The sequence below is a fragment of the Tachypleus tridentatus genome, chromosome 2, assembly GCF_004210375.1.
Source record: "Tachypleus tridentatus isolate NWPU-2018 chromosome 2, ASM421037v1, whole genome shotgun sequence".
In the NCBI taxonomy this organism is placed as follows: domain Eukaryota; kingdom Metazoa; phylum Arthropoda; class Merostomata; order Xiphosura; family Limulidae; genus Tachypleus; species Tachypleus tridentatus.
Genome location: NC_134826.1, coordinates 153,287,319 through 153,313,113, shown reverse-complemented (window position 1 = coordinate 153,313,113; position 25,795 = coordinate 153,287,319). Strand labels below are relative to the sequence as shown.

Here is a 25,795-nt window from a genome sequence, read left to right as displayed (position 1 = left end):
TTCTAGTTTAGGGACGTATCTGTTAACATTCCCTTCTTATTTCTAGTTTAGGAACGTATCTGTTAGCATTCCCTTCTTATTTCTAGTTTAGGAACGTATCTGTTAACATTTCATTCTTATTTCTAGTTTAGGAACGTATCTGTTAACATTCCCTTCTTATTTCTAGTTTAGGAACGTATCTGTTAACATTCCATTCTTATTTCTAGTTTAGGAACGTATCTGTTAACATTTCATTCTTATTTCTAGTTTAGGAACGTATCTGTTAACATTCCATTCTTATTTCTAGTTTAGGAACGTATCTGTTAACATTTCATTCTTATTTCTAGTTTAGGAACGTATCTGTTAACATTCCCTTCTTATTTCTAGTTTAGGAACGTATCTGTTAACATTCCATTCTTATTTCTAGTTTAGGAACGTATCTGTTAACATTCCATTCTTATTTCTAGTTTAGGAACGTATCTGTTAACATTCCATTCTTATTTCTAGTTTAGGAACGTATCTGTTAATTTTCGATCATTGGATTGTGGTTTAAGGACGTGAATGTAGTTATATTTTATGAAGGTGACAGTTATTGTTTCTCCATTATTTGAATTCTTATTTTGAGGACGTTAAGGATACGTCTTGGGATTCCCTAATTAGAAAGTAATAATGACTTGCTATATTTATATCCTGGTCAAGCATCAGTATATGACTGTTTTTTTAACAATGTTCAAGTTGAAAATTTTCATTTGTTCAGTATTGGGAGCGGTTTGGTTAAGTTCGTGGACAATGTTTATTTGTCATAAAGATTAGTTACCGGAGATTAACAAGATTAGATAAACGAAAAGTAATTTGCGACATAAAGTTAGACTGTGAACTGTTATCTTCTCACACTAGTATGCTTTGGATAATGAATTATAGAGACGACATTGTATTTTATGAGTAATAAAAGAACTTTGAAAGATTTGTGTCCATGGTTCGTATATTTGTATGATTTATAAACTGTATTGCTGTTTTTCTGATAAATGCAAAGCTTTGTGTCCCAGAAACACGATAAGAAGATGTAGAAATATTCAGATTGTATATCACTGAGACTTAGTAACTCTACGGCCGAATAAAGAACGTAAACTTCTAGTTATTAGACCATGAATAAGGACGTTGGGAACCCGAGTCACACGTTTCGACTTAACAAGGTCAACGAATCAGAGGTAATAATGTTGTTAGTCATATTTCTATTATATATCTTTTGGAAATAAGACAGATTTCTTTCATTATTTTACGTGTTTTTGTTCGCGTATCTTAACATGCTACCCACGAATATACTTACACTAGACACCCAACAATAATATCACATAATCATATTTTGACAGTTTAAAACATACTTTTGAAACCTTAATAACTAAATAGTTGTTTCGAGTAGATAATCTTCCGAATTTAAACGCCAGCTCGTAACTCTAAAAATATGGAGAAAGTACATCGTCAGAGTGAAAACCATATCATATTGCATCATATAAATATAATAACAGTAATAATGTTGTAACGGGTTCTTTCACTAAATGTGATAATACACTGCTTGCCAGAATCTTAAGGCCAATGAACATAAAAAAATATGCATTTTGCGTTGTTAGACTCAACCACTTATTTAAGTAGAGTTTCGAAAGATGAAAATAAGAGAAGGTAAAAAAAACAAAAAACTTTTGTAGCATTTAATAGGGAAAATGTGAACACTATGAAATTAGCCTAAATACTAGCTGGTCAAAAGTTTAAGACTATACCAAAAAGAAGTCCTAAACAGGGTAGGAAATGCCCAACAAGAGGTCTCAGTAGTGAGTTGCGCGGCCGTCATTGCGAATAACTTCAAACATTCGCTTTGGCATGGTCGTTATAAGCATTTGCAGAAGGCTGGCTGGAATAACATGAAAAGATGGCTTCACGAAGATCATGCACTGTTTGGAATTGACATCCATTTCTATAGACTTCCCTTGCCATCAACCCCCAAACATTTTAGATGGGGTTCAGTTCGGGCAAACACGCTGGATGGTCCAAAAGAATCATGTTATTCGCCACGAAAAAATCCTTTGTCCTGCGGGCATTGTGGGATCCAGCGTTGTCCTGCTGAAAGATCCAGTCATTTCCACACAAGCGAGGGCCTTCAGTCAATAAGGATGCTCTCTCCAACATGCCAATGTAGCCAGTTGTTGTTTGATGCCCCTGTATAACCTGAAGCTCCAATGTTCAATGAAGGAGAAAGCACCCCAGATCATGAAGAAACCTTCTCCACTGTGTCGTGTAGAAAATGTCTCCAGTGGGATATCCTTATCGTGCCAGTAACGTTGATAACCCTCTGGACCATCCATGTTAAATTTTTTCTCATCAGAAAACAAAACCACTTTTCTACATTCCACGTTTGGTGCTTCGCAGCAAAGCTTAACCGTGGTATGGAAGGAGGCGTGGCCTTTGATGAAGTTTACGGTTTTTAAAGCGTTTCTCTCGTAAATGCCGTCTTATTGTTCTTGAGCTGCATTCTGCGTCCGTAAGGGCCTTAATCCGGTTCGACGATCAGAGGTATCTTGCCGGACAATCCGTCGAATCCTCCTGCTCAACACCGGTGAACTTTTCTTGGGCCGACCACTTGAATTTCTCGTTCCATATTAATCAGGGTTTTTTAAGAAATTTGCAACAGCAGTTTTACTACGCTCAATCTCACCAGCAATGGCACGTTTAGAGAGATCTTGCTTTTGCAGCTCGACAATTCTGCCACGTTCAAACTCTGTCAACTTTTTTAGCCTTTGTCATGTTTTTACCCAATGTAACACAGAAGATGTCAGTGGAAGATGTTGACAACGCTAATGCTTAAACACAAATGACTAAATTTCGTTACGTGTTTACCGATTAACGCTTCGTTTCAGTATGGTCTTAAACTTTTGACCAGCTAGTACTTAGACTAATTTCATAGTGTTCACATTTTCCCAATTAAATGCTAAAAACGTTTTTTATTTTTATTTTCCCTTTTCTTATTTTCATCTTTCAAAGCTCTACTTAAATAAATGGTTGAGTCTAACAACGCAAAATGCACATGTTTTCTTTTTGTTCATTGGCCTTAAGATTTTGGCCGGCAGTGTATTATCTCATATAAATATAATAAGAATAATAATGTTAGTATTCAGTGATGTCGAGAAACCCACTTGTTGAGAAATTTATATGCAAAAACGGCTCGTTTGGGTTGAGAAAATATTTTACATAGAAGGTCGAAACGTTGTTCGCTCTTCTATGTAAAATATTTTCTCAACCCAAACGAGCCGTTTTTGCATATAAAAATAATGTTAGTATATTCTTATGGGAATTGAAATTGTAGACATACTATCTGGTGTGTCTTGAATTTCAATTCCCATAAAAATAAACTAATAGTAAAAACATATTAAATTGGAAAAAAAAAATATGCAATTATGAGTGATAAACAATTATGAGTGATAAACAATTACTAGAAATTATTAAAACTAGAATGAAACTTGTTATCTTTTCATTTCGCGCAAAGCTACACGGGAACATTTAATTTCACAGTGTAAGACGAGAGGGAAGGCGGCTGGTCATCATCACCCACCGTCAACTCTTTGGATACTCTTTTACCAACGAATAATAAGATTGCCCGTAACATTATAACGCCCTCACGGCTGAAAGGGTGAGCATGTTTGGTGCGACGGGGATGCGAACCCGCGACTCTCAGATTACGATTCGCACGCCTTAACCCACCTGGCCAAGCAAATAAATGTTGTGATGTTTTTTTCCAAAAAGATAAACTAGCGGGAAGCAAACAAATGTTGTTATATTTATTAAAAACGATGAAGTAGTAGGAAACACACAAATGTTTTTATGTTTTTTGTCAAGGTAATCTAGTGTGAAGAAAACAAATGTTGTTTTTTAAATTAGGTAAACTATCGGGAAGCAAAGAAGTGTTATATTTTATTTAAGAAATTAATATAGCGAGAAGCAAACAACTGCTGTTATATTTTTATTTGAAAAAGGTAAACTAGAGGGAGAAAACTAATGTTATGTTTTTAAAAATACAAATTTCCAGAAAACGAAGAAATGTTATCTTTTTTTTAAAAAAAAGGTAAACTAGCGGGAAGGTTACAATTGTTTTTTTAATGTAAACCAGCGGGAAGGAAACAATTGTTGTTTTGTTTCAAACGTAAACTAGCGCAAAACAAACAAATGTTGTTTTTTCAAATAAACTAACAGGAAACAAACAAATGTTGTTATGTTTTTTTTAATGTAAACTAACGGGAAGCAAACAAATGTTGTTATGGTTTTTTTAAAATGTAAACTAACGGGAAGCAAACAAATGTTGTTATGGTTTTTTTTAAATGTAAACTAACGGGAAGCAAACAAATGTTGTTATGGTTTTTTTTAAATGTAAACTAACAGGAAACAAACAAATGTTGTTATGTTTTTTTTAATGTAAACTAACGGGAAACAAACAAATGTTGTTATGTTGTTTTTTTAATGTAAACTAACGGGAAGCAAACAAATGTTGTTATGGTTTTTTTTAAATGTAAACTAGCGGGAAGCAAACAAATGTTGTTATGGTTTTTTTTAAATGTAAACTAACGGGAAGCAAACAAATGTTGTTATGGTTTTCTAATGTAAACTAACGGGAAGCAAACAAATGTTGTTATGGTTTTTTTAAATGTAAACTAACGGGAAGCAAAAAAATGTTGTTATGTTTTTTTTAATGTAAACTAGCGGGAAGCAAACAAATGTTGTTATGTTTTTTTTAAAAGGTAAACTAGCGGGAAGGAAACAAATGTTATGTTTTTTTTAAAAAAATAAACTAGCCAGAAGCAAACAAATGTTCCTATGTTTTTTCTAAAAAGGGTAAACTAGCCAGAAGCAAACAAATGTTCCTATGTTTTTTCTAAAAAGGGTAAACTAGCGGGAAGGAAACAAATGCTATGTTTTTTTAAAAAAGGAAAACTAGCGGAAAGCAAACAAATGTTATGTTTTTTTTAAAAAATAAACTAGCCAGAAGCAAACAAATGTTCTTATGTTTTTTCTAAAAAGGGTAAACTAGCGGGAAAAAACAAATGTTGTCATTTTTTTAAAAAAGATAAACTGGCCTGGAAGCAAAGAAATGCTGTTATGTTTTTTAAATGTAAACTAACGGGAAGCAAAAAAATGTTGTTATGTTTTATTTAATGTAAACTAGCGGGAAGCAAACAAATGTTGTTATTTTTTTTAAAAGGTAAACTAGCGGGAAGGAAACAAATGCTATGTTTTTAAAAAAAAAGAAAAACTAGCGGAAAACAAACAAATGTTCCTATGTTTTTTTCTAAAAAGGGTAAACTAGCGGGAAGGAAACAAATGTTATGTGTTTTTTTTAAATAAACTAATAGAAACAAACAAATGTTCCTATGTTTTTTCTAAAAAGGGTAAACTAGCGGGAAAAAACAAATGTTGTCATTTTTTTAAAAAAGATAAAGTGGCCTGGAAGCAAAGAAATGCTGTTATGTTTTTTTATGAAAGGTAAACTAGCGGGAAGGAAACGATTGCTATGTTTTTAAAAAAAAAGAAAAACTAGCGGAAAGCAAACAAATGTTCCTATGTTTTTTTCTAAAAAGGGTAAACTAGCGGGAAGGAAACAAATGTTATGTGTTTTTTTTAAATAAACTAGCCAGAAGCAAACAAATGTTCCTATGTTTTTTTTAAAAAGGGTAAACTAGCGGGAAAAAACAAATGTTGTCATTTTTTTAAAAAAGATAAAGTGGCCTGGAAGCAAAGAAATGCTGTTATGTTTTTTTTAAAAAAGGAAAACTAGCGGAAAGCAAACAAATGTTGTGTGTTTTTTTAAAAATAAACTAGCCAGAAGCAAACAAATGTTCCTATGCTTTTTCTAAAAAGGATAAACTAGCGGGAAAAAACAAATGTTGTCATTTTTTTAAAAAAGATAAACTGGCCTGGAAGCAAAGAAATGCTGTTATGTTTTATAAAATGGTAAACTAGCGGGAAGGAAACGAATGTTGTTATGTTTTTTTAATGTAAACTGGTGGGAAGCAAAGAAATGTTGTTATGTTTTTTTAAAAAAGGTAAACTAGCGGGAAGGAAACGAATGTTGTTATGTTTTTTTTTTAATTAAACTAGTGGGAAGCAAAGAAATATTATGTTTTTTGAGAAAGGTAAACTTGCGGGAAGTAAACAAATGTTGTGTTTTTTTTTTTAATATAAAGTAGTGGGAAGCAAACAAGTTAGAAGGCGGACTCAGCAAATTGCCCGATGTTGCTTTGTTATGAGAAAACACACATACCAAATAAAGTATGGTAACGAGGAAACTGTTGCGTAAAATATCATCAACATTTATGTAATAGAAAACGTAACTCAATCTTGGATAAACAGACAAATCTATTAAAGCTACAAAGAATAACTTTTGTATTCATAGTGTTCCTATCTCAACCAAATCTGAATTTGTGCTGGAAACATACAACTGATTCCTAGAACTGTCGCGCAAGTATTTATAACAGTGATTTATGAACACGTGCTAGAGTTGCTAAGTCACACACCATTATCATGTACCAAGTGTATTACACCATTCATTATGTATCATACCAAAGTCCACCTGCACAAGAAAATAAACCATTACTTTATAAATTAATCACAGTGTATTCAGAAGGATATTAAATGTCTAATTCGCGCTGATAAAGTAATTAAGTGAAAAATGTGATTATTATGCACGAAACTGTTTATAGTTTCATTTGGAACTACCAAACAAATAAAAGTAACAACTAGCACGAAACTGTTTATAGTTTCATTTGGAACTACCAAACAAATAAAAGTAACTAACACGAAACTGTTTATAGTTTCATTTGGAACTACCAAACAAATAAAAGTGACAACTAGCACTAAACTGTTTATAGTTTTATTTGGAACTACCAAACAAATAAAAGTAACAACTAGCACGAAACTGTTTATAGTTTCATTTGGAACTACCAAACAAATAAAAGTAACAACTAGCACTAAACTGTTTATAGTTTTATTTGGAACTACCAAACAAATAAAAGTAACAACTAGCACAAAACTGTTTATAGTTTCATTTGGAACTGTTTATAGTTTCATTTGGAACTACCAAACAAATAAAAGTAACAACTAGCACGAAACTGTTTATAGTTTCATTTGGAACTACCAAACAAATAAAAGTAACAACTAGCACGAAACTATTTATAGTTTCATTTGGAACTATCAAACAAATAAAAGTAACAACTAGCACTAAACGTTATAGGCAAATGGGCATAGTCCTGAAAAGACTTTTGGGTTGGTTTTGAATTTCACACATAGCTACATGAGGGCTATCTATGCTAGCCAGCCCTAATTTAGCAGTGTAAGACTAGAAGAAAGGCAGCTAATCATCACCACCAACTGCTTGGACTGCTCTTTCACCAACGAATTGTGGGATTGACCTTAAAGTTATAACTAAATGTAACCCTAACCGTAGATACAAAGTTCAATATCAACTATTAGTTCATACAAACAGTGCTTGGGATTAGCTCCTCAAACTGAAGTTAAACCTACATTTTATCTATTAGTATAATATTATTATCAGAGTATATTCACAAAAATTAATTACTGCTCAAACATGAATCAACTGTGTTGTCCCATAAACAACCCCTTTTTTTATTAAATTCTCAAAATATAGACTGAACACAATATTCCAAATGAGTCCTAACCAGTGACCTGTACAATGAAGTTATAACCCCTTTAGACTTGTATTTAGTATTTTATATATACAACCTAAAATCCTATTTGCTTTACCACTAGAAACAGCAAGCAGTTTATGTAGCTTCAGAGACTGATCAACCATTACATCAAAATTCCTTTTTCATAACATTTTAAAGGTCATTTTCATCCAAATTACACTTGTAATTAAAATTATGACAACCCACATGCATTGTAGTACAATTATTATAATTGAAACGCATCTGCAATTTATCTGTTGAACTCATAAATTAGCTTAAATCCTTTTGTAAATCAGCAGAATCTTACTGACAGCTAGTAATAACGAAAACCTTAATATCATCTCTAAATTTAAATAATTTTCATTGATGTAAAGGTTCTAAGACTAAGCCCTGACGTACATAACATTAATCAATCCAGTTCAACTGAACTCTATTTGTACCAACCCTTTTCTTTCATCCAACTACTCATCAATTCAATTTGCCAATTTATCCTCCACCCTTTCATGTGGCACCTTGCTCACCTTCTACATTCAAAGAATGTCTAAAGATTTGTAAGACAAGATTTTCCCTTAGTGAAACCATGTTGACTATCCAATAAAATTTTAAATTTTATCAATGACTGAGAAAAATCATGTTTCAACAGACTTTTCAAACCTTTCTCCACAACTGATGTAAAACTAAAAAGTCTATAACATTGGGAAAAGTTTTATTACCTTCTTTGAAAAGATGAGTCATATTACTTAACTACCAATCCTCTGGAACTTACCCAATATTCAAGAAATTATAAAAAATAGTAGAAAGTGGTTCAGGTATCCAACCTTAAACTTCGTTGAAACCCCTTGGGGAAATATTACCTAACCCAGAAGCGTTATGTTTTGAAAGTTCCCAATTCTTTCTTAATTAGCATTCATCTTGTTCGATGTCATTTTCATTTATCAACTGTTCAAGATGTGAAATACTGTTTAAATATTCATTAATAAGGACCAAAGAAAAAGCAAAATTTAATAATCGAGCCATCTTATAATCATCCTAGTCTTCCTTTATCATTCCTGAAGTGTCCTACCCCCATTCTAACATTTTGTTTACCTTAATGTGTATAAAGAAACCCTCACTGTTAATATCATTCCTCAAGTGTCCTACCCCCATTTTAACATTTTGTTTACCTTAATGTGTTTAAAGAAACCCTCACTGTTAATATCATTCCTCAAGTGTCCTACCCCCATTCTAACATTTTGTTTACCTTAATGTGTTTAAAGAAACCCTTACTGTTAATATCATTCCTCAAGTGTCCTACCCCCATTCTAACATTTTGTTTACCTATATGTGTTAAAGAAACCCTTACTGTTAATATCATTCCTCAAGTGTCCTACCCCCATTCTAACATTTTGTTTACCTTAATGTGTTTAAAGAAACCCTTACTGTTAATATCATTCCTCAAGTGTCCTACCCCCATTCTAACATTTTGTTTACCTTAATGTGTTTAAAGAAACCCTCACTGTTAATATCATTCCTCAAGTGTCCTACCCCATTCTAACATTTTGTTTACCTTAATGTGTTTAAAGAAACCCTTACTGTTAATATCATTCCTCAAGTGTCCTACCCCCATTCTAACATTTTGTTTACCTTAATGTGTTTAAAGAAACCCTTACTGTTAATATCATTCCTCAAGTGTCCTACCCCTATTCTTACATTTTGTTTACCTTAATGTGTTTAAAGAAATCCTTACTGTTAATATCATTCCTCAAGTGTCCTACCCCCATTTTAACATTTTGTTTACCTTAATGTGTTTAAAGAAACCCTTACTGTTAATATCATTCCTCAAGTGTCCTACCCCTATTTTGACATTTTGTTTACCTTAATGTGTTTAAAGAAACCCTTACTGTTAATATCATTCCTCAAGTGTCCTACCCCTATTCTTACATTTTGTTTACCTTAATGTGTTTAAAGAAACCCTTACTGTTAATATCATTCCTCAAGTGTCCTACCCCCATTCTAACATTTTGTTTACCTTAATGTGTTTAAAGAAACCCTTACTGTTAATATCATTCCTCAAGTGTCCAATCCCCATTTTAACATTTTGTTTACCTTAATGTGTTTAAAGAAATCCTTACTGTTAATATCATTCCTCAAGTGTCCTACCCCCATTTTAACATTTTGTTTACCTTAATGTGTTTAAAGAAACCCTTACTGTTAATATCATTCCTCAAGTGTCCTACCCCTATTCTAACATTTTGTTTACCTTAATGTGTTTAAAGAAACCCTTACTGTTAATATCATTCCTAAAGTGTCCTACCCCCATTTTAACATTTTGTTTACCTTAATGTGTTTAAAGAAACCCTTACTGTTAATATCATTCCTCAAGTGTCCTACCCCCATTCTAACATTTTGTTTACCTTAATGTGTTTAAAGAAACCCTTACTGTTAATATCATTCCTCAAGTGTCCTACCCCCATTCTAACATTTTGTTTACCTTAATGTGTTTAAAGAAACCCTTACTGTTAATATCATTCCTAAAGTGTACTACCCCCATTTTAATATTTTGTTTACCTTAATGTGTTTAAAGAAACACTTACTGTTAATTTATACATTTTCATAAACCTCTTCTCGTCCATCCTTTTTGATGTTCTAATTTCTTGCTCACCAACATGATTAATATTCTGTAATACCTTCAGTTTCCTGCTATACCAGTCAATAGAAATTCATCGAATTCATGATGTTTTTCTCTTGAGCTTTTTGTTAGCCAACCTAGTTTTTTACTAGCAGCTACCCTTTTCTTCCTATAACGAACATATTTACCATGACCACATTTGACCAATGTCTCCAAATATCTTAGTTTCCCAAACAACAAATAATTCTTATTGATTTTTTCAAAATTTTATGTTTTTAAATTTGTAACCAAAGTATAATTATTCCTTATCTCCACGTGCAACATAAGATCGAACCTAATAAAACAACGATTACTTGCACCCAGATGTTACTCGGTTTCTACCCTCTCCATCATTTCTATATTAGAAGTTAACAATAAATCTAAAATAGTATTGTTTCTAGCAGATTCCTTGACCAATTGGCGAAAAAATTCATCCTGAACAGTTTCAAAAACCTTACTCTCCCATGGTTTGACTCTATCATTTCCCAGTTTATGTGTCTAAAATTAAAATCACCAATAATTATGAGTTCATTAATAGCTGACATATTAATTTCATGGTAAAGTTTTTCACTAATTTCAACAGTACCATCTGATGGTGAGTAATACATTTTCATATCCACTAATAAACATCTAAATGTATTCAGTCTTCTTGCTATTATCTTAAATACTTCAACAACATGTAACTCACGTTTCACTTATCAAATCACTTCTCTTCTCTTTACTACTCTATCCTATTAAATAACTTGTAACCCTGTAGCACAAAGAAACTTCTGTCATCCAAATAATATACATATAACCATGCTTCAGTTGTTTCTATTATATCAAAACCCTACATTACAACCAGTGCTCTAAAGGCACCGACTGTATTTCTGTCATCAAAATCATCTACTTTATTGCCATTATATCAAAACCCTACATTACAACCAGTGCTCTAAAGTCACCTACTGTATTTCTGTCATCAAAATCATCTACTTTATTGCCATTATATCAAAATCCTCCATTCCTACTAATGTTATAAAGTCATATATTTTATTTCATATACTTGTAACGTTACAACGATAGCATAAAGCCTATCCTTATAACTACTTTTATACTTCATAGGCCCAGCATGGACAGGTGGTTAAGGCACTCGACTCGTAATCCGAGGGTCGCGGGTTCGAATCGCCATCACACCAAACATGCTCGCCCTTTCAGCCGTGGAGGCGTTACAATGTGACGATCAATCCCTACTATTCGTTGGTAAAGGAGTAGCCCAAGAGTTGGCAGTGGGTGGTGATGACTATTTGCTTTCCCTCTAATCTTACACTCTAAATTAGGGACGGCTAGCGCAAGTAGCCCTCGAGTAGCTTTGCGCGAAATTCAAAACAAACCAAACTATCAGTGATGACGAGAAACCCACTTGTTGAGAAATTTATATGCAAAAACGGCTCGTTTGGGCTGAGAAAACACTTTTACATAGAAGAGCGAACAACCTGACGATGACCGAAGAAGGTCGAAACGTTGTTCGCTCTTCTATGTAAAAGTGTTTTCTCAGCCCAAACGAGCCGTTTTTGCATATAAACAAACCAAACTATATTTTATTTCTCGCCTCCCTAAAGCGGTAGGTCTCCGGATTTACAACGCTAAAATTAGGGGTTCGATTCCCCTCGGTAGGCTTAGCAGATATCCCGATGTGGCTTTGCTATAAGAAAAACAAACAAACTTTATTTCTTATACTTCTAACGTTACAACTGTAACACTAAGCCTAACCTTATAACTACTTCTAAACTCAGTTTCTATTCTAAACTCTTCACTGCCTCTTACTTTTTCGTACTTAGTTTTCCTAGTCCTCACCAGTGTCTGGACCAAGTTTATAACTTCCCTCATAACGGAGTTAAAGCAAACAAGTCAGCCCCTACCCTATTTAAATATAAATAATTTATTCCGTAAAGTTCTGTTCTTCCACTGTTTATAGTGAAGATTACAACTATAACGTGTTAAAGATACCTATTATTGTGTTTATAGTGAAGATTACAACTATAACGTGTTAAAAATACCCATTATTGTGTTTATAGTGAATATTACAACTATAACGTGTTAAAGATACCTATTATTGTGTTTATAGTGAAGATTACAACTATAACGTGTTAAAAATACCCATTATTGTGTTTATAGTGAATATTACAACTATAACGTGTTAAAGATACCTATTATTGTGTTTATAGTGAAGATTACAACTATAACGTGTTAAAAATACCCATTATTGTGTTTATAGTGAATATTACAACTATAACGTGTTAAAGATACCTATTATTGTGTTTAGAATGATGAGTAAAAACACAAGGTATTAGAGATACCTAATATTATCTTTAGAGTACCGACTGTATTTAAAAGTGTTTTCTTATAGCAGACCCACATCGGAATACCTGTTGAGTCCACCGAGGGGAATCAAACCTCTCATTTTAAAGTTGTAAATCAAGATACTTACCTCTGTACCAGCGGGAGATGGAGATAAAAGTGTTAAAGATATCTATAGTTATGATTAAAACTATAAGGTGTTAAAATACCTAATATTATGTTTATAATGATAATTGGAACTATAGTTTGCTAAAGGTACCTAAATGTTCATAGTAATAAAATAGTATGCTTAAATTACTATTTTCATTAATAATGTTTCATATATATAACGCTATATTTTATATACAACACCAGTACTTACAGACAATAATTGCCCTTACATCCATTTTAATTGTTTGTCTAATACTGTATGTTGGAAACTAATATGTGTGTCGTGGAAAAGGGTTTCTTATCAAAAGGTACTCACTGAAAGAAACATCAGCTCCAGAATCAGTTACATTACTCTCTTGACACGATGTGCGCATGCCTCATACTCTAACAAGTGTTGAATTCCTGTCGCCATGAGCAAAGTCAGGACTTAGTCATAAATCACATTTATTGACCAGAATAGGAACTACAAGTTTCTAACGAGTGTTACAGGTATTCAAGTCTAGGTTTCAACACGAGAGATATCCAAGTGATTTCTATAGATCTTCAAGTCTAAGTTTCAACACGAGAGATATCCAAGTGATTTCTATAGATTTTCAAGTCTAGGTTTCAACACGAGAGATATCCAAGAGATTTCTATAGATTTTCTAGTCTAGGTTTCAACACGAAGTGCTTGCTGTAAGTCTTCAAGCCTGGGTTTTATTACGAGAAACAGAACAGTGCTGTAAGTCCTTAAAATCAGATTTCAACACGAAAATTAAAAACCTAAAACTAAAAATGACGAAACATTAAATATCTCGGCATGATATCCTACAAGGAAATACTTATGCAGGTAAGCTGGTTTCAAATTTCTTAAAACTCCAGGTTTATCTATAAAGCTCTACTTTGTTTTCACTTCGGTGTTTGTAATACATATCTAACTACAAACGGCATTACTTTAGGTTAAAGTTAATTTTACTAGGCACGTACTCTAACAGATCAAACTACTTTATTACAATGTTACTTTGAATAGACGACTACTATAACTTATCAAACAACTTTATAAGAATGTTACTTTGAATAGACGACTACTATAACTTATCAAACAACTTTATAAGAATGTTACTTTAACTAGTCTGCTACTACAACCTATCAAACTTCTTTATTACAATATCACTTTCACTAGTCTGCTGTTACAACCTATCAGACTTCTTTATTACAATATTACTTTCACTAGTCTGCTGTTACAACCTATCAAACTTCTTTATTACAATATCACTTTCACTAGTCTGCTGTTACAACCTATCAAACTTCTTTATTACAATATTACTTTCACTAGTCTGCTACTACAACCTATCAAACTTCTTTATTACAATATTACTTTCACTAGTCTGCTGTTACAACCTATCAAACTTCTTTATTACAATATTACTTTCACTAGTCTGCTACTACAGTCTATCAAACTTCTTTATTACAATATTACTTTCACTAGTCTGCTGTTACAACCTATCAAACTTCTTTATTACAATATTACTTTCACTGGTCTGCTGCTACAGTCTATCAAACTTCTTTATTACAGTATTACTTTCACTGGTCTGCTGTTACGGTCTATCAAACTTCTTTATTACAATATTACTTTCACTGGTCTGCTGCTACAACCTATCAGGCTTCTTTATTACAATATTACTTTCACTGGTCTGCTACTACAACCTATCAAACTTCTTTATTACAGTATTGCTTTCGCTGGTCTGCTACTACAACCTATCAAACTTCTTTATTACAATATCACTTTCACTAGTCTGCTACTACAGTCTATCAAACTTCTTTATTACAATATTACTTTCACTAGTCTGCTGTTACAACCTATCAAACTTCTTTATTACAATATTACTTTCACTAGTCTGCTACTACAGTCTATCAAACTTCTTTATTACAATATTGCTTTCACTGGTCTGCTACTACAACCTATCAAACTTCTTTTATTACAATATTGCTTTCACTGGTCTGCTACTACAACCTATCAAACTTCTTTATTACAATATTACTTTCACTAGTCTGCTACTACAACCTATCAAACTTCTTTATTACAATATTACTTTCACTAGTCTGCTGTTACAACCTATCAAACTTCTTTATTACAATATTACTTTCACTAGTCTGCTACTACAACCTATCAAACTTCTTTATTACAATATTACTTTCACTAGTCTGCTACTACAACCTATCAAACTTCTTTATTACAATATTACTTTGACTAGCCCATTACTCCAACAGATCAAACTACTTTATTTCAATGTTACTTTGACTAGCCTGCTACTACGTCTGTCAACCCTGTGTAGTGATGCCAACTGTCATTTGAACGCCACATCTGGATTAGCGGCTAAATCTAAAAAAAAAAATGAAATATGACGTCATAGCTGAAAGTTGTCCAAATTACAAACATTGTGATTCAATTTGAGGCAGTATCAATTGTTTCAATTTCAAAGTATATTTCTATGACGTATAATTATATTTATGACAATTATAATTGGTAATTGTTAGGTTAGATTAGATTTGTTCTTGTTTAATTAGACAAGCTTGGTACCAATGGCCCTCATGACGTCATGTTTCATTTCGTTTCATTTCGTTCGAGAGTTAGATGCATGTCAGATCTGGCTTAAAATATATATAGCTTAAAACTTTCCGTTAAAAACAAAAAACAGTAAAAAATAATAGGTTACCCTTTACCTTTAAAAATGTATATTATTCTAGCGGTCAAGTATTTTTTCCACAAATCTTTATTTTTGACTTCCTTATGGCAATACTGATCTTCGTTCAGCATGTCATTGTATGATGATAAAACTCAAGTGCTTGAACGAGTTTTCATTAATAAACTATTTTGTGTCCGTGAAAATACTTTTGAAGTGCAAAAGATATAAGAATACGTGTTTAGACAAATTAATAATTAGTTTTCACCCTTATAATGGATAAGTGGCTGAATATCAGTAATAAATCTCTTACGAAAAATCGTCCTAGGCCTAATACGAATTTGTCGGCGTCATTGTCGTGGTCAAGCACTTCAACGCAGGACGATACAAGAAGTAGTGAAACAAGAAATAAAAGAAAGTGTGATAAAAGTTTTATTTAATGTGGTTTTACATGGACAGGTAATGAAGATGGTCCTTGTGGGTTGTGTGTTGAATGTGGAACACTGTTGAGTAACAGTAGTTTGCACCCAGCAAAGTTAAAACAGCATCTAGAAACCAAACACTTCCAATTAAAAATCCAACTTCCGAGTATTTCAAGAGAAAGTGTTTGCAATTAAATGCAAGAAAAGCTACATTCGTTTGTCCATCAGGACAACAAAGGTGCTCTTATTGCTTCATATCGTGTTATCTAACGTATTGTTTTTAACTTATGAATGAAGTTTCCTAAAGTGAACATACAAAAGTTTCAGTCTTGTAGCACATATCTGATTTGTGTACAACTACTAGCGAGTACTTTCCTTCTCATTTAGAAAAATTACTGTGGATTCAAAATCCTTATGTTGACTCTGCAAATACCAACGATCTTCCTTTAAAAGAGAAAATCAGCTTATACAAATTTCAACTGATTACATCCTAAAAACAAAATTTCAACAAAAAGAAATTACACAATTTTGGATTGAAATGACCATGGAATAACTTGGAATAAGTAACAGTGCTTTGAAAATTTTGATGGGTTTTCTAATAACATATCTTTGTGGGCACACGTTTTCACTATATACAACTACAAAGACCAAATTTAGAAACATACTAGATATTAGAGATGAGTGCACTTACAAGTAACAACCATAACTCCAAATATTGAACTACTTTGTGAACAAAAGCAAGCCCATCCGAGCGACTAATAAAAAATAAGTACTCTGTACGTCTACTGATATAAATTTTGCAAGCAGAAATTGTTAACAAAGTAAGTAGAAGTAAAAATGTTTCTTTAAATGTTGATAGTTTTAATAAACGCATGTTCCAAAAGCTTGAAGTATATTTTATCTGGTGCTAGTGACCGATTGTTCCTATTTTAATGTATTTTTTATTAAGGCTCCTGAATGTTATTTTCTTTCTGATGTGACGCTCCGCAGGTCTGAAAAGTTTGGAAACTCCTGGTCTAACAGATCAAACTACTTTATAACAACGTTACACTGACTAACTTGTTACTTTAACAGGTCCAACTATATTAATACAATGTTATTTTGACTAGACTGGTACCTTAACAGATTAAACTTCATTATTACAATGTTACATTGACTAGTCTGGTAATGTAATAGATGACACTACAATGTTACATTGACTAGTCTGGTAATGTAATAGATAAAACTACAATGTTACATTGAGTACTCCAACAGATCAATCTATTTTACAACAATGTTAATTTTAATAACTATTTAACACTATTTTTTGATAATAATAGTTTAGGGCATTGGATGGAACTTTCATAATCTAATATATTTGAAATTATATTGGTTTTATTTTTGTTTCTTTATTGATGTAGAAATTAAAACCATTATAGTCTTCATAGGTACAGCTGATTTTTGTCTAAACGTAATTTTAGAGTTTAAATACTATAATTACAGAATTTGTTGAAATATTTTTAACTTTTATCTCACACAGACTTTAAACATAATGTCATGTGGAGGGTTAGAAACATTACCTTTGTTCTGATACAAATTGTTACAACGTGCATGTGGAAATGTTCTTGTTTTATGAATATATGAAGTACATAAACTCTTGTTAAATGACACCACCTGTGAAGGAGGCTTTGTCATTACCAAGGTAAAAGTTCAGAACTGTTTAAATAAAGTTCTACTGAACTTGCTAAGCGAAAAGAGAATTTTTATTTCCACTAGCAAAAGTCGACGTCACGTTTTCATAATGACGTCATGGTTATATTGTTTCAGCTGGGTAAAACGAAAATATGGTAAAAATCACACCCGAATCGTACATCTAGCAGTCATTACAGATGTAATAACATCAGTTGACCCATAAGGAGATTACAGGGTCAAATACTGAGCAGTCGCCTTTGTTTACACCGGTTACAGACATATTACGTATCGTTCTCTCAAATATAAACGAGTTTATTGTACCAAACACTGATATAAATATTTGTTCTACTAATCTTCACGTCTTTATTATACTATGACCAAATTTTCTGTACAAATCCCTTTTGTTATAAATAATCCATATAACTGAAAGTTACCGATATATATAGGTCTGAAATATTGTTTAAATATTTTACGTCGTAGAAACATATTATACGAATCATTACAATATACTCTGGATGGAGATTAACTAACTGTTATTATCCTATCAGTAAAGTTTACACTGTAAACCAGGATTAAGAATCGGTATATTTCTTTTGTTTTGAATATAGCGTAAAGCTACACGAGGGTTATCTGCGCTAGCCGTCCGTAATTTAGTAGTGTAAAACTAGAAGGAAGGCACTTAGTCATCACCATCCATTGCCAACTCTTGGGCTACTAGTTTACCAACCAATTGACCTTCACTTTATAACGCCCCCACGGGTGAAAGGGCGAGCATGTTTGGCGCTACGGGGATTCGAACCCGCGACCCTCCACTTACGAGTCGAACGCCTTAACCCACCTGGCCATGCGAGGTGAAACAACCAGAGGTTTATGCAGATGAACGTTATAGTAAAAATCAAAGTTTAAAATTAACAATTTAATCTAGTTTTCGTAGTGCTGTGGTGACAATTATCCTTCGTGAAATGTTTTCACAACAACAGTTATTGTTTATTAGTAAAAATATTGAATCTGCTACTTTTTACCTTTTTAACTTTCCTTGTGTATTAATATATCTTACGAAGGTAGGTGGTGTTAATAAGAAGATATAAGGGGTGGTAAATTTTGTTGGGTGGATAGATTTTCTATGTACTTTTACTTCAATGAGATAGTAGCCTCATCATAAGCAGTCTGAACATATAATTGTGTCACCAACTAGATTTAATTATATGTACTAAAACACGTTACAAGTACAGGCACTATTTTAACAAAACAAATATTATAACAGCTTTACATATGTTTGTTTAATCACACATATCAGCTTCATTTATACATTATTGAATAAGGAAAAATATTAGATCGTAGTCAATAATTTACTCTACATGTTTTTATAATTATCTGCCTTGAAATGATTTTATTGCATTTACATAGATTGAATGAGAAGTTAGTAAAGACAATTGTGGCTAATCTATACCTTAGTACATTTAATACACTGATTATAATCTATTTACATAGATTGAATGAGAAGTTAGTAAAGACAATTGTGGCTAATCTATACCTTAGTACATTTAATACACTGATTATAATTTATTTACATAGATTGAATGAGAAGTTAGTAAAGACAATTGTGGCTAATCTATACCTTAGTACATTTAATACACTAATTATAATTTTTCGCTTTTATGTTAAATATTGTTTTGTATTTCCTGATATTTTATACGTAAGATGCTCATCGCTAACTTGTATAATTAATATATTTCAGAACATCTATACCCTAGTTAGGATGATTATTTAAACATCTAAACAATATACAATAACTTCAAGTTTAGCTTGAAAGGTTCATTTCTCTCAATAAAGTTTAGGTTTAACAGACTTTCTTAAATAATTGTGTTCAACTATTACTGTTATAAAAACCATAATGTATCTTCCCTTAGATATTTTATTAAGAGGTTTTTCTTGTTGACTGAAAGTAATAACATATAGGACGTCTATACTTGAAGGATATTAACCAAATGATTTTGCTAAAGTAAATTTCATAAATAAATGACTTAGTATGTGATGTCGAGAAAACCCACTTGTAGAGAAATACATATGTAAAAACGGCTCGTTTGGGTTGAGAAAATTTTTTACGTAGAGGAGTGAACAACGTTTCGACCTTCTTCGGCCATCGTCAGGTTCACAAAGAAAGAGAGAGATAACTGACCGGAAGCTGACTACATGTTTGAAAGGGGGTTGTGTAATGAGTGTCGGAATGTAGAGGGCGGGTTTAGATGTTTAAATATACAATTTTATATTATTTATTTATTATATTATATTTTAATATAGATATAAAGGTGTTCCTTTGTATTAGTTTATTTTGGGCTTAAGTTGTTGTATAAGTAAGGCTTCTTTAATTTTGCGTTTGTTTCCTCCACAAACCGTAGAAAACCGCCTTCAAACATGTGGTCAGCTACCGGTCAGTAACTCTTTCTTTCTTTGTGAATCTGACGATGACCGAAGAAGGTCGAAACGTTGTTCGCTCTTCTGGTAGTGCCTTCTCTATCCTTACCAGCCATTTTAAAATGTATAGACTTGTCAACTATTACACACATCTTCAATCGTACAGCAGAATGTCTTCGAGTCCCCACACTAGAAAACCGGTTTGTGATATTTGTGGTGGGTTGGACACAGATAGCCCATTGTGTAGCTTTGTGCTTAATTCGATACAAAGAAACAACTATCCCACGTACTGAAATATTTATTAACAACATATAAAGTTAGAAACAAGATGATCTTATCAGAAATTTGTTACAAATATTCTAGTTTGAAGCTTTTATGAGTAAAGGCTGTAAACGTTCGTAACAAAATTAAAACATTTTGTTAACAGTAAACATTCAGTGTCATACATTAATGGGTAATTATAACCAACAAGAAGAACATCTCATATCGCTTAAAAGTGACATCTTCCACCACAGTGTAATACGCTATCACCAATATTTGTGATAATTAAAAACTTTGTCACTTTGCTTACATTCTTGTTGGTTATAATTACCCATTAATGTATGACACTGAATGTTTACTGTTAACAAAACACAACGAGTCCATAAGCGTAATCAATGACACATTCTGCATCTTTTAACTACGGAAAGTTGCGACCTTTTATGCAATTATAAAACTACCATACGAGTACTGAAATTTTCACATTGAACCAGAAATAAAAGTGGTATATTTGTGATCTACAACACCATATTATGGTATTAAGTAAACTGAAATTAATTTCTATTAGCATTTATAAAACTATCATAACTCGTTCTATTGGTTACGTATAATTAACACTTTCTAGGACTTAATAAAAATACAAACAACTGATTCCAATTTAATTAACCCTTTCCACACATTTATTAAAATTATTAGAAACTAGTCCTAAGAATTATGTACAATTAACCCTCACTTAGCATTTCTTAAAAGTACCAACAACTTATCGTAGTGGTTATTAGACAGTTATAAGCATTTATCGAACTACCAGCATTTGATCCCAGTTATGTCTTGTTAACACAAAGTTAGCAATTATTAAAACTACTAACAATTTATGCTAATTGTCAATTTTTATTAGCCCTCTGTTAACATTTATAAAACCATCCAGTTAATGCTAGTGGTCACAGGTATTACTATATAGTGTACAGATATCAACATCTGTTACTTTCCTACTATGAAATCAGTATTATAACCAGTAAATAAAATATTATGATATAGTGTACAGATATCAACATCTGTTACTTTCGTACTATCAAACCATTATTATAACCAGTAAATAAAATATTATGATATAGTGTACAGATATCAACATCTGTTACTTTCGTACTATGAAATCAGCATTAGAACCAGTAAATAAAATATTATGATATAGTGTACAGATATCAACATCTGTTACTTTCGTACCATGAAATCAGTATTATAACCAGTAAATAAAATATTATGATATAGTGTACAGATATCAACATCTGTTACTTTCGTACTATGAAATCAGTATTATAACCAGTAAATAAAATATTATGATATAGTGTACAGATACCAACATCTGTTACTTTCGTACCATGAAATCAGTATTATAACCAGTAAATAAAATATTATGATATAGTGTACAGATACCAACATCTGTTACTTTCGTACTATGAAATCAGCATTATAACCAGTAAATAAAATATTATGATATAGTGTACAGATATCAACATCTGTTACTTTCGTACTATGAAATCAGTATTATAACCAGTAAATAAAATATTATGATATAGTGTACAGATATCAACATCTGTTACTTTCGTACTATGAAATCAGTATTATAACCAGTAAATAAAATATTATGATATAGTGTACAGATATCAACATCTGTTACTTTCGTACTATGAAATCAGCATTATAACCAGTAAATAAAATATTATGATATAGTGTATAGATATCAACATCTGTTACTTTCGTACTATCAAATCAGTATTATAACCAGTAAATAAAATATTATGATATAGTGTACAGATACCAACATCTGTTACTTTCGTACTATGAAATCAGTATTATAACCAGTAAATAAAATATTATGATATAGTGTACAGATATCAACATCTGTTACTTTCGTACTATGAAATCAGTATTATAACCAGTAAATAAAATATTATGATATAGTGTACAGATATCAACATCTGTTACTTTCGTACAGTATTTAGATTTAAATATTCTTGTCTCTTGTCTGGTAACAGTCCTTCCACTCATTACATCCACAAACTTGTTATTTTGTACATATTCCATGTTACAGTATTTAGATTTAAATATTCTTGTATTTTGTCTGGTAACAGTCCTTCCACTCATTACATCCACAAACTTGTTATTTTGTACATATTCCATGTTACAGTATTTAGATTTAAATATTCTTGTCTCTTGTCTGGTAACAGTCCTTCCACTCATTACATCCACAAACTTGTTATTTTGTACATATTCCATGTTACAGTATTTAGATTTAAATATTCTTGTCTCTTGTCTGGTAACAGTCCTTCCACTCATTACATCCACAAACTTGTTATTTTGTACATATTCCATGTTACAGTATTTAGATTTAAATATTCTTGTCTCTTGTCTGGTAACAGTCCTTCCACTCATTACATTCACAAACTTGTTATTTTGTACATATTCCATGTTACAGTATTTAGATTTAAATATTCTTGTCTCTTGTCTGGTAACAGTCCTTCCACTCATTACATCCACAAACTTGTCATTTTGTACATATTCCATGTTACAGTATTTAGATTTAAATATTCTTGTCTCTTGTCTGGTAACAGTCCTTCCACTCATTACATCCACAAACTTGTTATTTTGTACATATTCCATGTTACAGTATTTAGATTTAAATATTCTTGTCTCTTGTCTGGTAACAGTCCTTCCACTCATTACATCCACAAACTTGTTATTTTGTACATATTCCATGTTACAGTATTTAGATTTAAATATTCTTGTCTCTTGTCTGGTAACAGTCCTTCCACTCATTACATCCACAAACTTGTTATTTTGTACATATTCCATGTTACAGTATTTAGATTTAAATATTCTTGTCTCTTGTCTGGTAACAGTCCTTCCACTCATTACATTCACAAACTTGTTATTTTGTACATATTCCATGTTACAGTATTTAGATTTAAATATTCTTGTCTCTTGTCTGGTAACAGTCCTTCCACTCATTACATTCACAAACTTGTCATTTTGTACATATTCCATGTTACAGTATTTAGATTTAAATATTCTTGTCTCTTGTCTGGTAACAGTCCTTCCACTCATTACATTCACAAACTTGTTATTTTGTACATATTCCATGTTACAGTATTTAGATTTAAATATTCTTGTCTCTTGTCTGGTAACAGTCCTTCCACTCATTACATTCACAAACTTGTTATTTTGTACATATTCCATGTTACAGTATTTAGATTTAAATATTCTTGTCTCTTGTCTGGTAACAGTCCTTCCACTCATTACATTCACAAACTTGTCATTTTGTACATATTCCATGTTACAGTATTTAGATTTAAATATTCTTGTCTCTTGTCTGGTAACAGTCCTTCCACTCATTACATTCACAAACTTGTTATTTTGTACATATTCCATGTTACAGTATTTAGATTTAAATATTCTTGTCTCTTGTCTGGTAACAGTCCTTCCACTCATTACATTCACAAACTTGTCATTTTGTACATATTCCATGTTACAGTATTTAGATTTAAATATTCTTGTCTCTTGTCTGGTAACAGTCCTTCCACTCATTACATTCACAAACTTGTTATTTTGTACATATTCCATGTTACAGTATTTAGATTTAAATATTCTTGTCTCTTGTCTGGTAACAGTCCTTCCACTCATTACATTCACAAACTTGTTATTTTGTACATATTCCATGTTACAGTATTTAGATTTAAATATTCTTGTCTCTTGTCTGGTAACAGTCCTTCCACTCATTACATTCACAAACTTGTTATTTTGTACATATTCCATGTTACAGTATTTAGATTTAAATATTCTTGTCTCTTGTCTGGTAACAGTCCTTCCACTCATTACATCCACAAACTTGTCATTTTGTACATATTCCATGTTACAGTATTTAGATTTAAATATTCTTGTCTCTTGTCTGGTAACAGTCCTTCCACTCATTACATCCACAAACTTGTTATTTTGTGTGCAGGTTATAAGTAAATAAATTATTAACATAAGAAGAAGTACAATATTATAAACAGTAATATTTAACATTCATCTATTGTATATTAACTAAACATCAGGTTATAAGTAAATAAATTATTAACATAATAAGAAGTACAATATTATAAACAGTAATATTTAACATTCATCTATTGTATATTAACTAAACATCAGGTTATAAGTAAATAAATTATTAACATAATAAGAAGTACAATATTATAAACAGTAATATTTAACATTCATCTATTGTATATTAACTAAACATCAGGTTATAAGTAAATAAATTATTAACATAATAAGAAGTACAATATTATAAACAGTAATATTTAACATTCATCTATTGTATATTAACTAAACATCAGGTTATAAGTAAATAAATTATTAACATAATAAGAAGTACAATATTATAAACACTAATTCTTAACATTCATCTATTGTATGTTAACTAAACAATTCGATCACACTAGTATTTGGAATTTCGGAACAACACAGTACAAGCAAAGGTTCACAATAATTACATTTAATCTGGTTCTTATTAGAGCACAGTTATAAGAAAAATACACAATCATCATGGATAATCTGTTCCTCCCATACAAAACAGTTATTATTATAATAATTACAGATAATCTGGATCTTCATTATAATACCCTTACTATCAGTGATGTATACCAAGTACAGAAAATTATATCGTTCCTTACAATACAGTTACTAGCATCAATACACAATAGGCCCAGCATGGACAAGTGTGTCAAGGTTCGAATCCCCGTAGCACCAAACATGCTCGCCTTTTCAGCCGTGGGGGCGTTATAATGTGACGGTCATTTTCACTATTCGTTGGTAAAAGAGTAGCTCAAGAGTTGGCGGTGAGTGGCAATGACTAGCTGCCTTCCCTCTAGTCTTACACTGCAAAATTAGGGACGGCTAGCGCAGATAGCCCTCGAGTAGCTTTGCGCGAAATTCAAAACAAACAAACAAACAATACACAATAATTAAAAATATACATCTTCTTTACAACTCAGTTACTAATATAAATACACACTAATTACAGATAATCCGGACCTTTCTCACAGCCCAGTTATCAACAGAAATACATAACAACTATAGATAATCCAGACTTTCCGTACTACATATTACAGATAATCCGGACTTTCCGTACTTCATATTACAGGTAATAAGGACTTTCCGTACTACATATTACAGTATAAAATAGGTAATTATACTTTCAATAAATTAGAGAAACCCTAAAACTGAAGTGGTTTAAAGTGGTTCTTTAGACATTTTATTATCATTATTAAGAAGCCCTAAAACTGAAGTAGTTCAATATGATTCTTTAGACATTTTATGATCGTTATTAAGAAACCGTAAAACTGAAGTGGTTCAAAGTGGTTCTTTAGACATTTTATGATCATTATTAAGAAACCCTAAAACTGAAATGGTTCAAAGTGGTTCTTTAGACATTTTATGATCATTATTAAGAAACCCTAAAACTGAAGTGGTTCAAAGTGGTTATTTAGACAT

The 25,795-nt window shown here is 31.8% G+C and overlaps 1 protein-coding gene across 3 annotated transcripts in view; it reads left to right on the top strand.

Moving 5' to 3' along the window:
* Positions 1 to 896: 896 nt before the first annotated feature.
* The window catches only part of LOC143245389 (proton channel OtopLc-like), a 57,242-nt gene continuing 32,343 nt past the window's right edge, over positions 897 to 25,795 (top strand). The window contains exon 1 of one of the 3 annotated variants that reach the window (XM_076491669.1): positions 897 to 1,187. In XM_076491669.1, the coding sequence (XP_076347784.1) occupies positions 1,125 to 1,187 (63 nt within the window). In that variant the 5' untranslated portion in view covers positions 897 to 1,124. Of the gene's footprint in view, positions 1,188 to 13,621; positions 13,667 to 25,342; positions 25,446 to 25,795 lie in introns of those variants that run through there. The other 2 variants (XM_076491670.1, XM_076491671.1) reach the window with 2 other exon arrangements.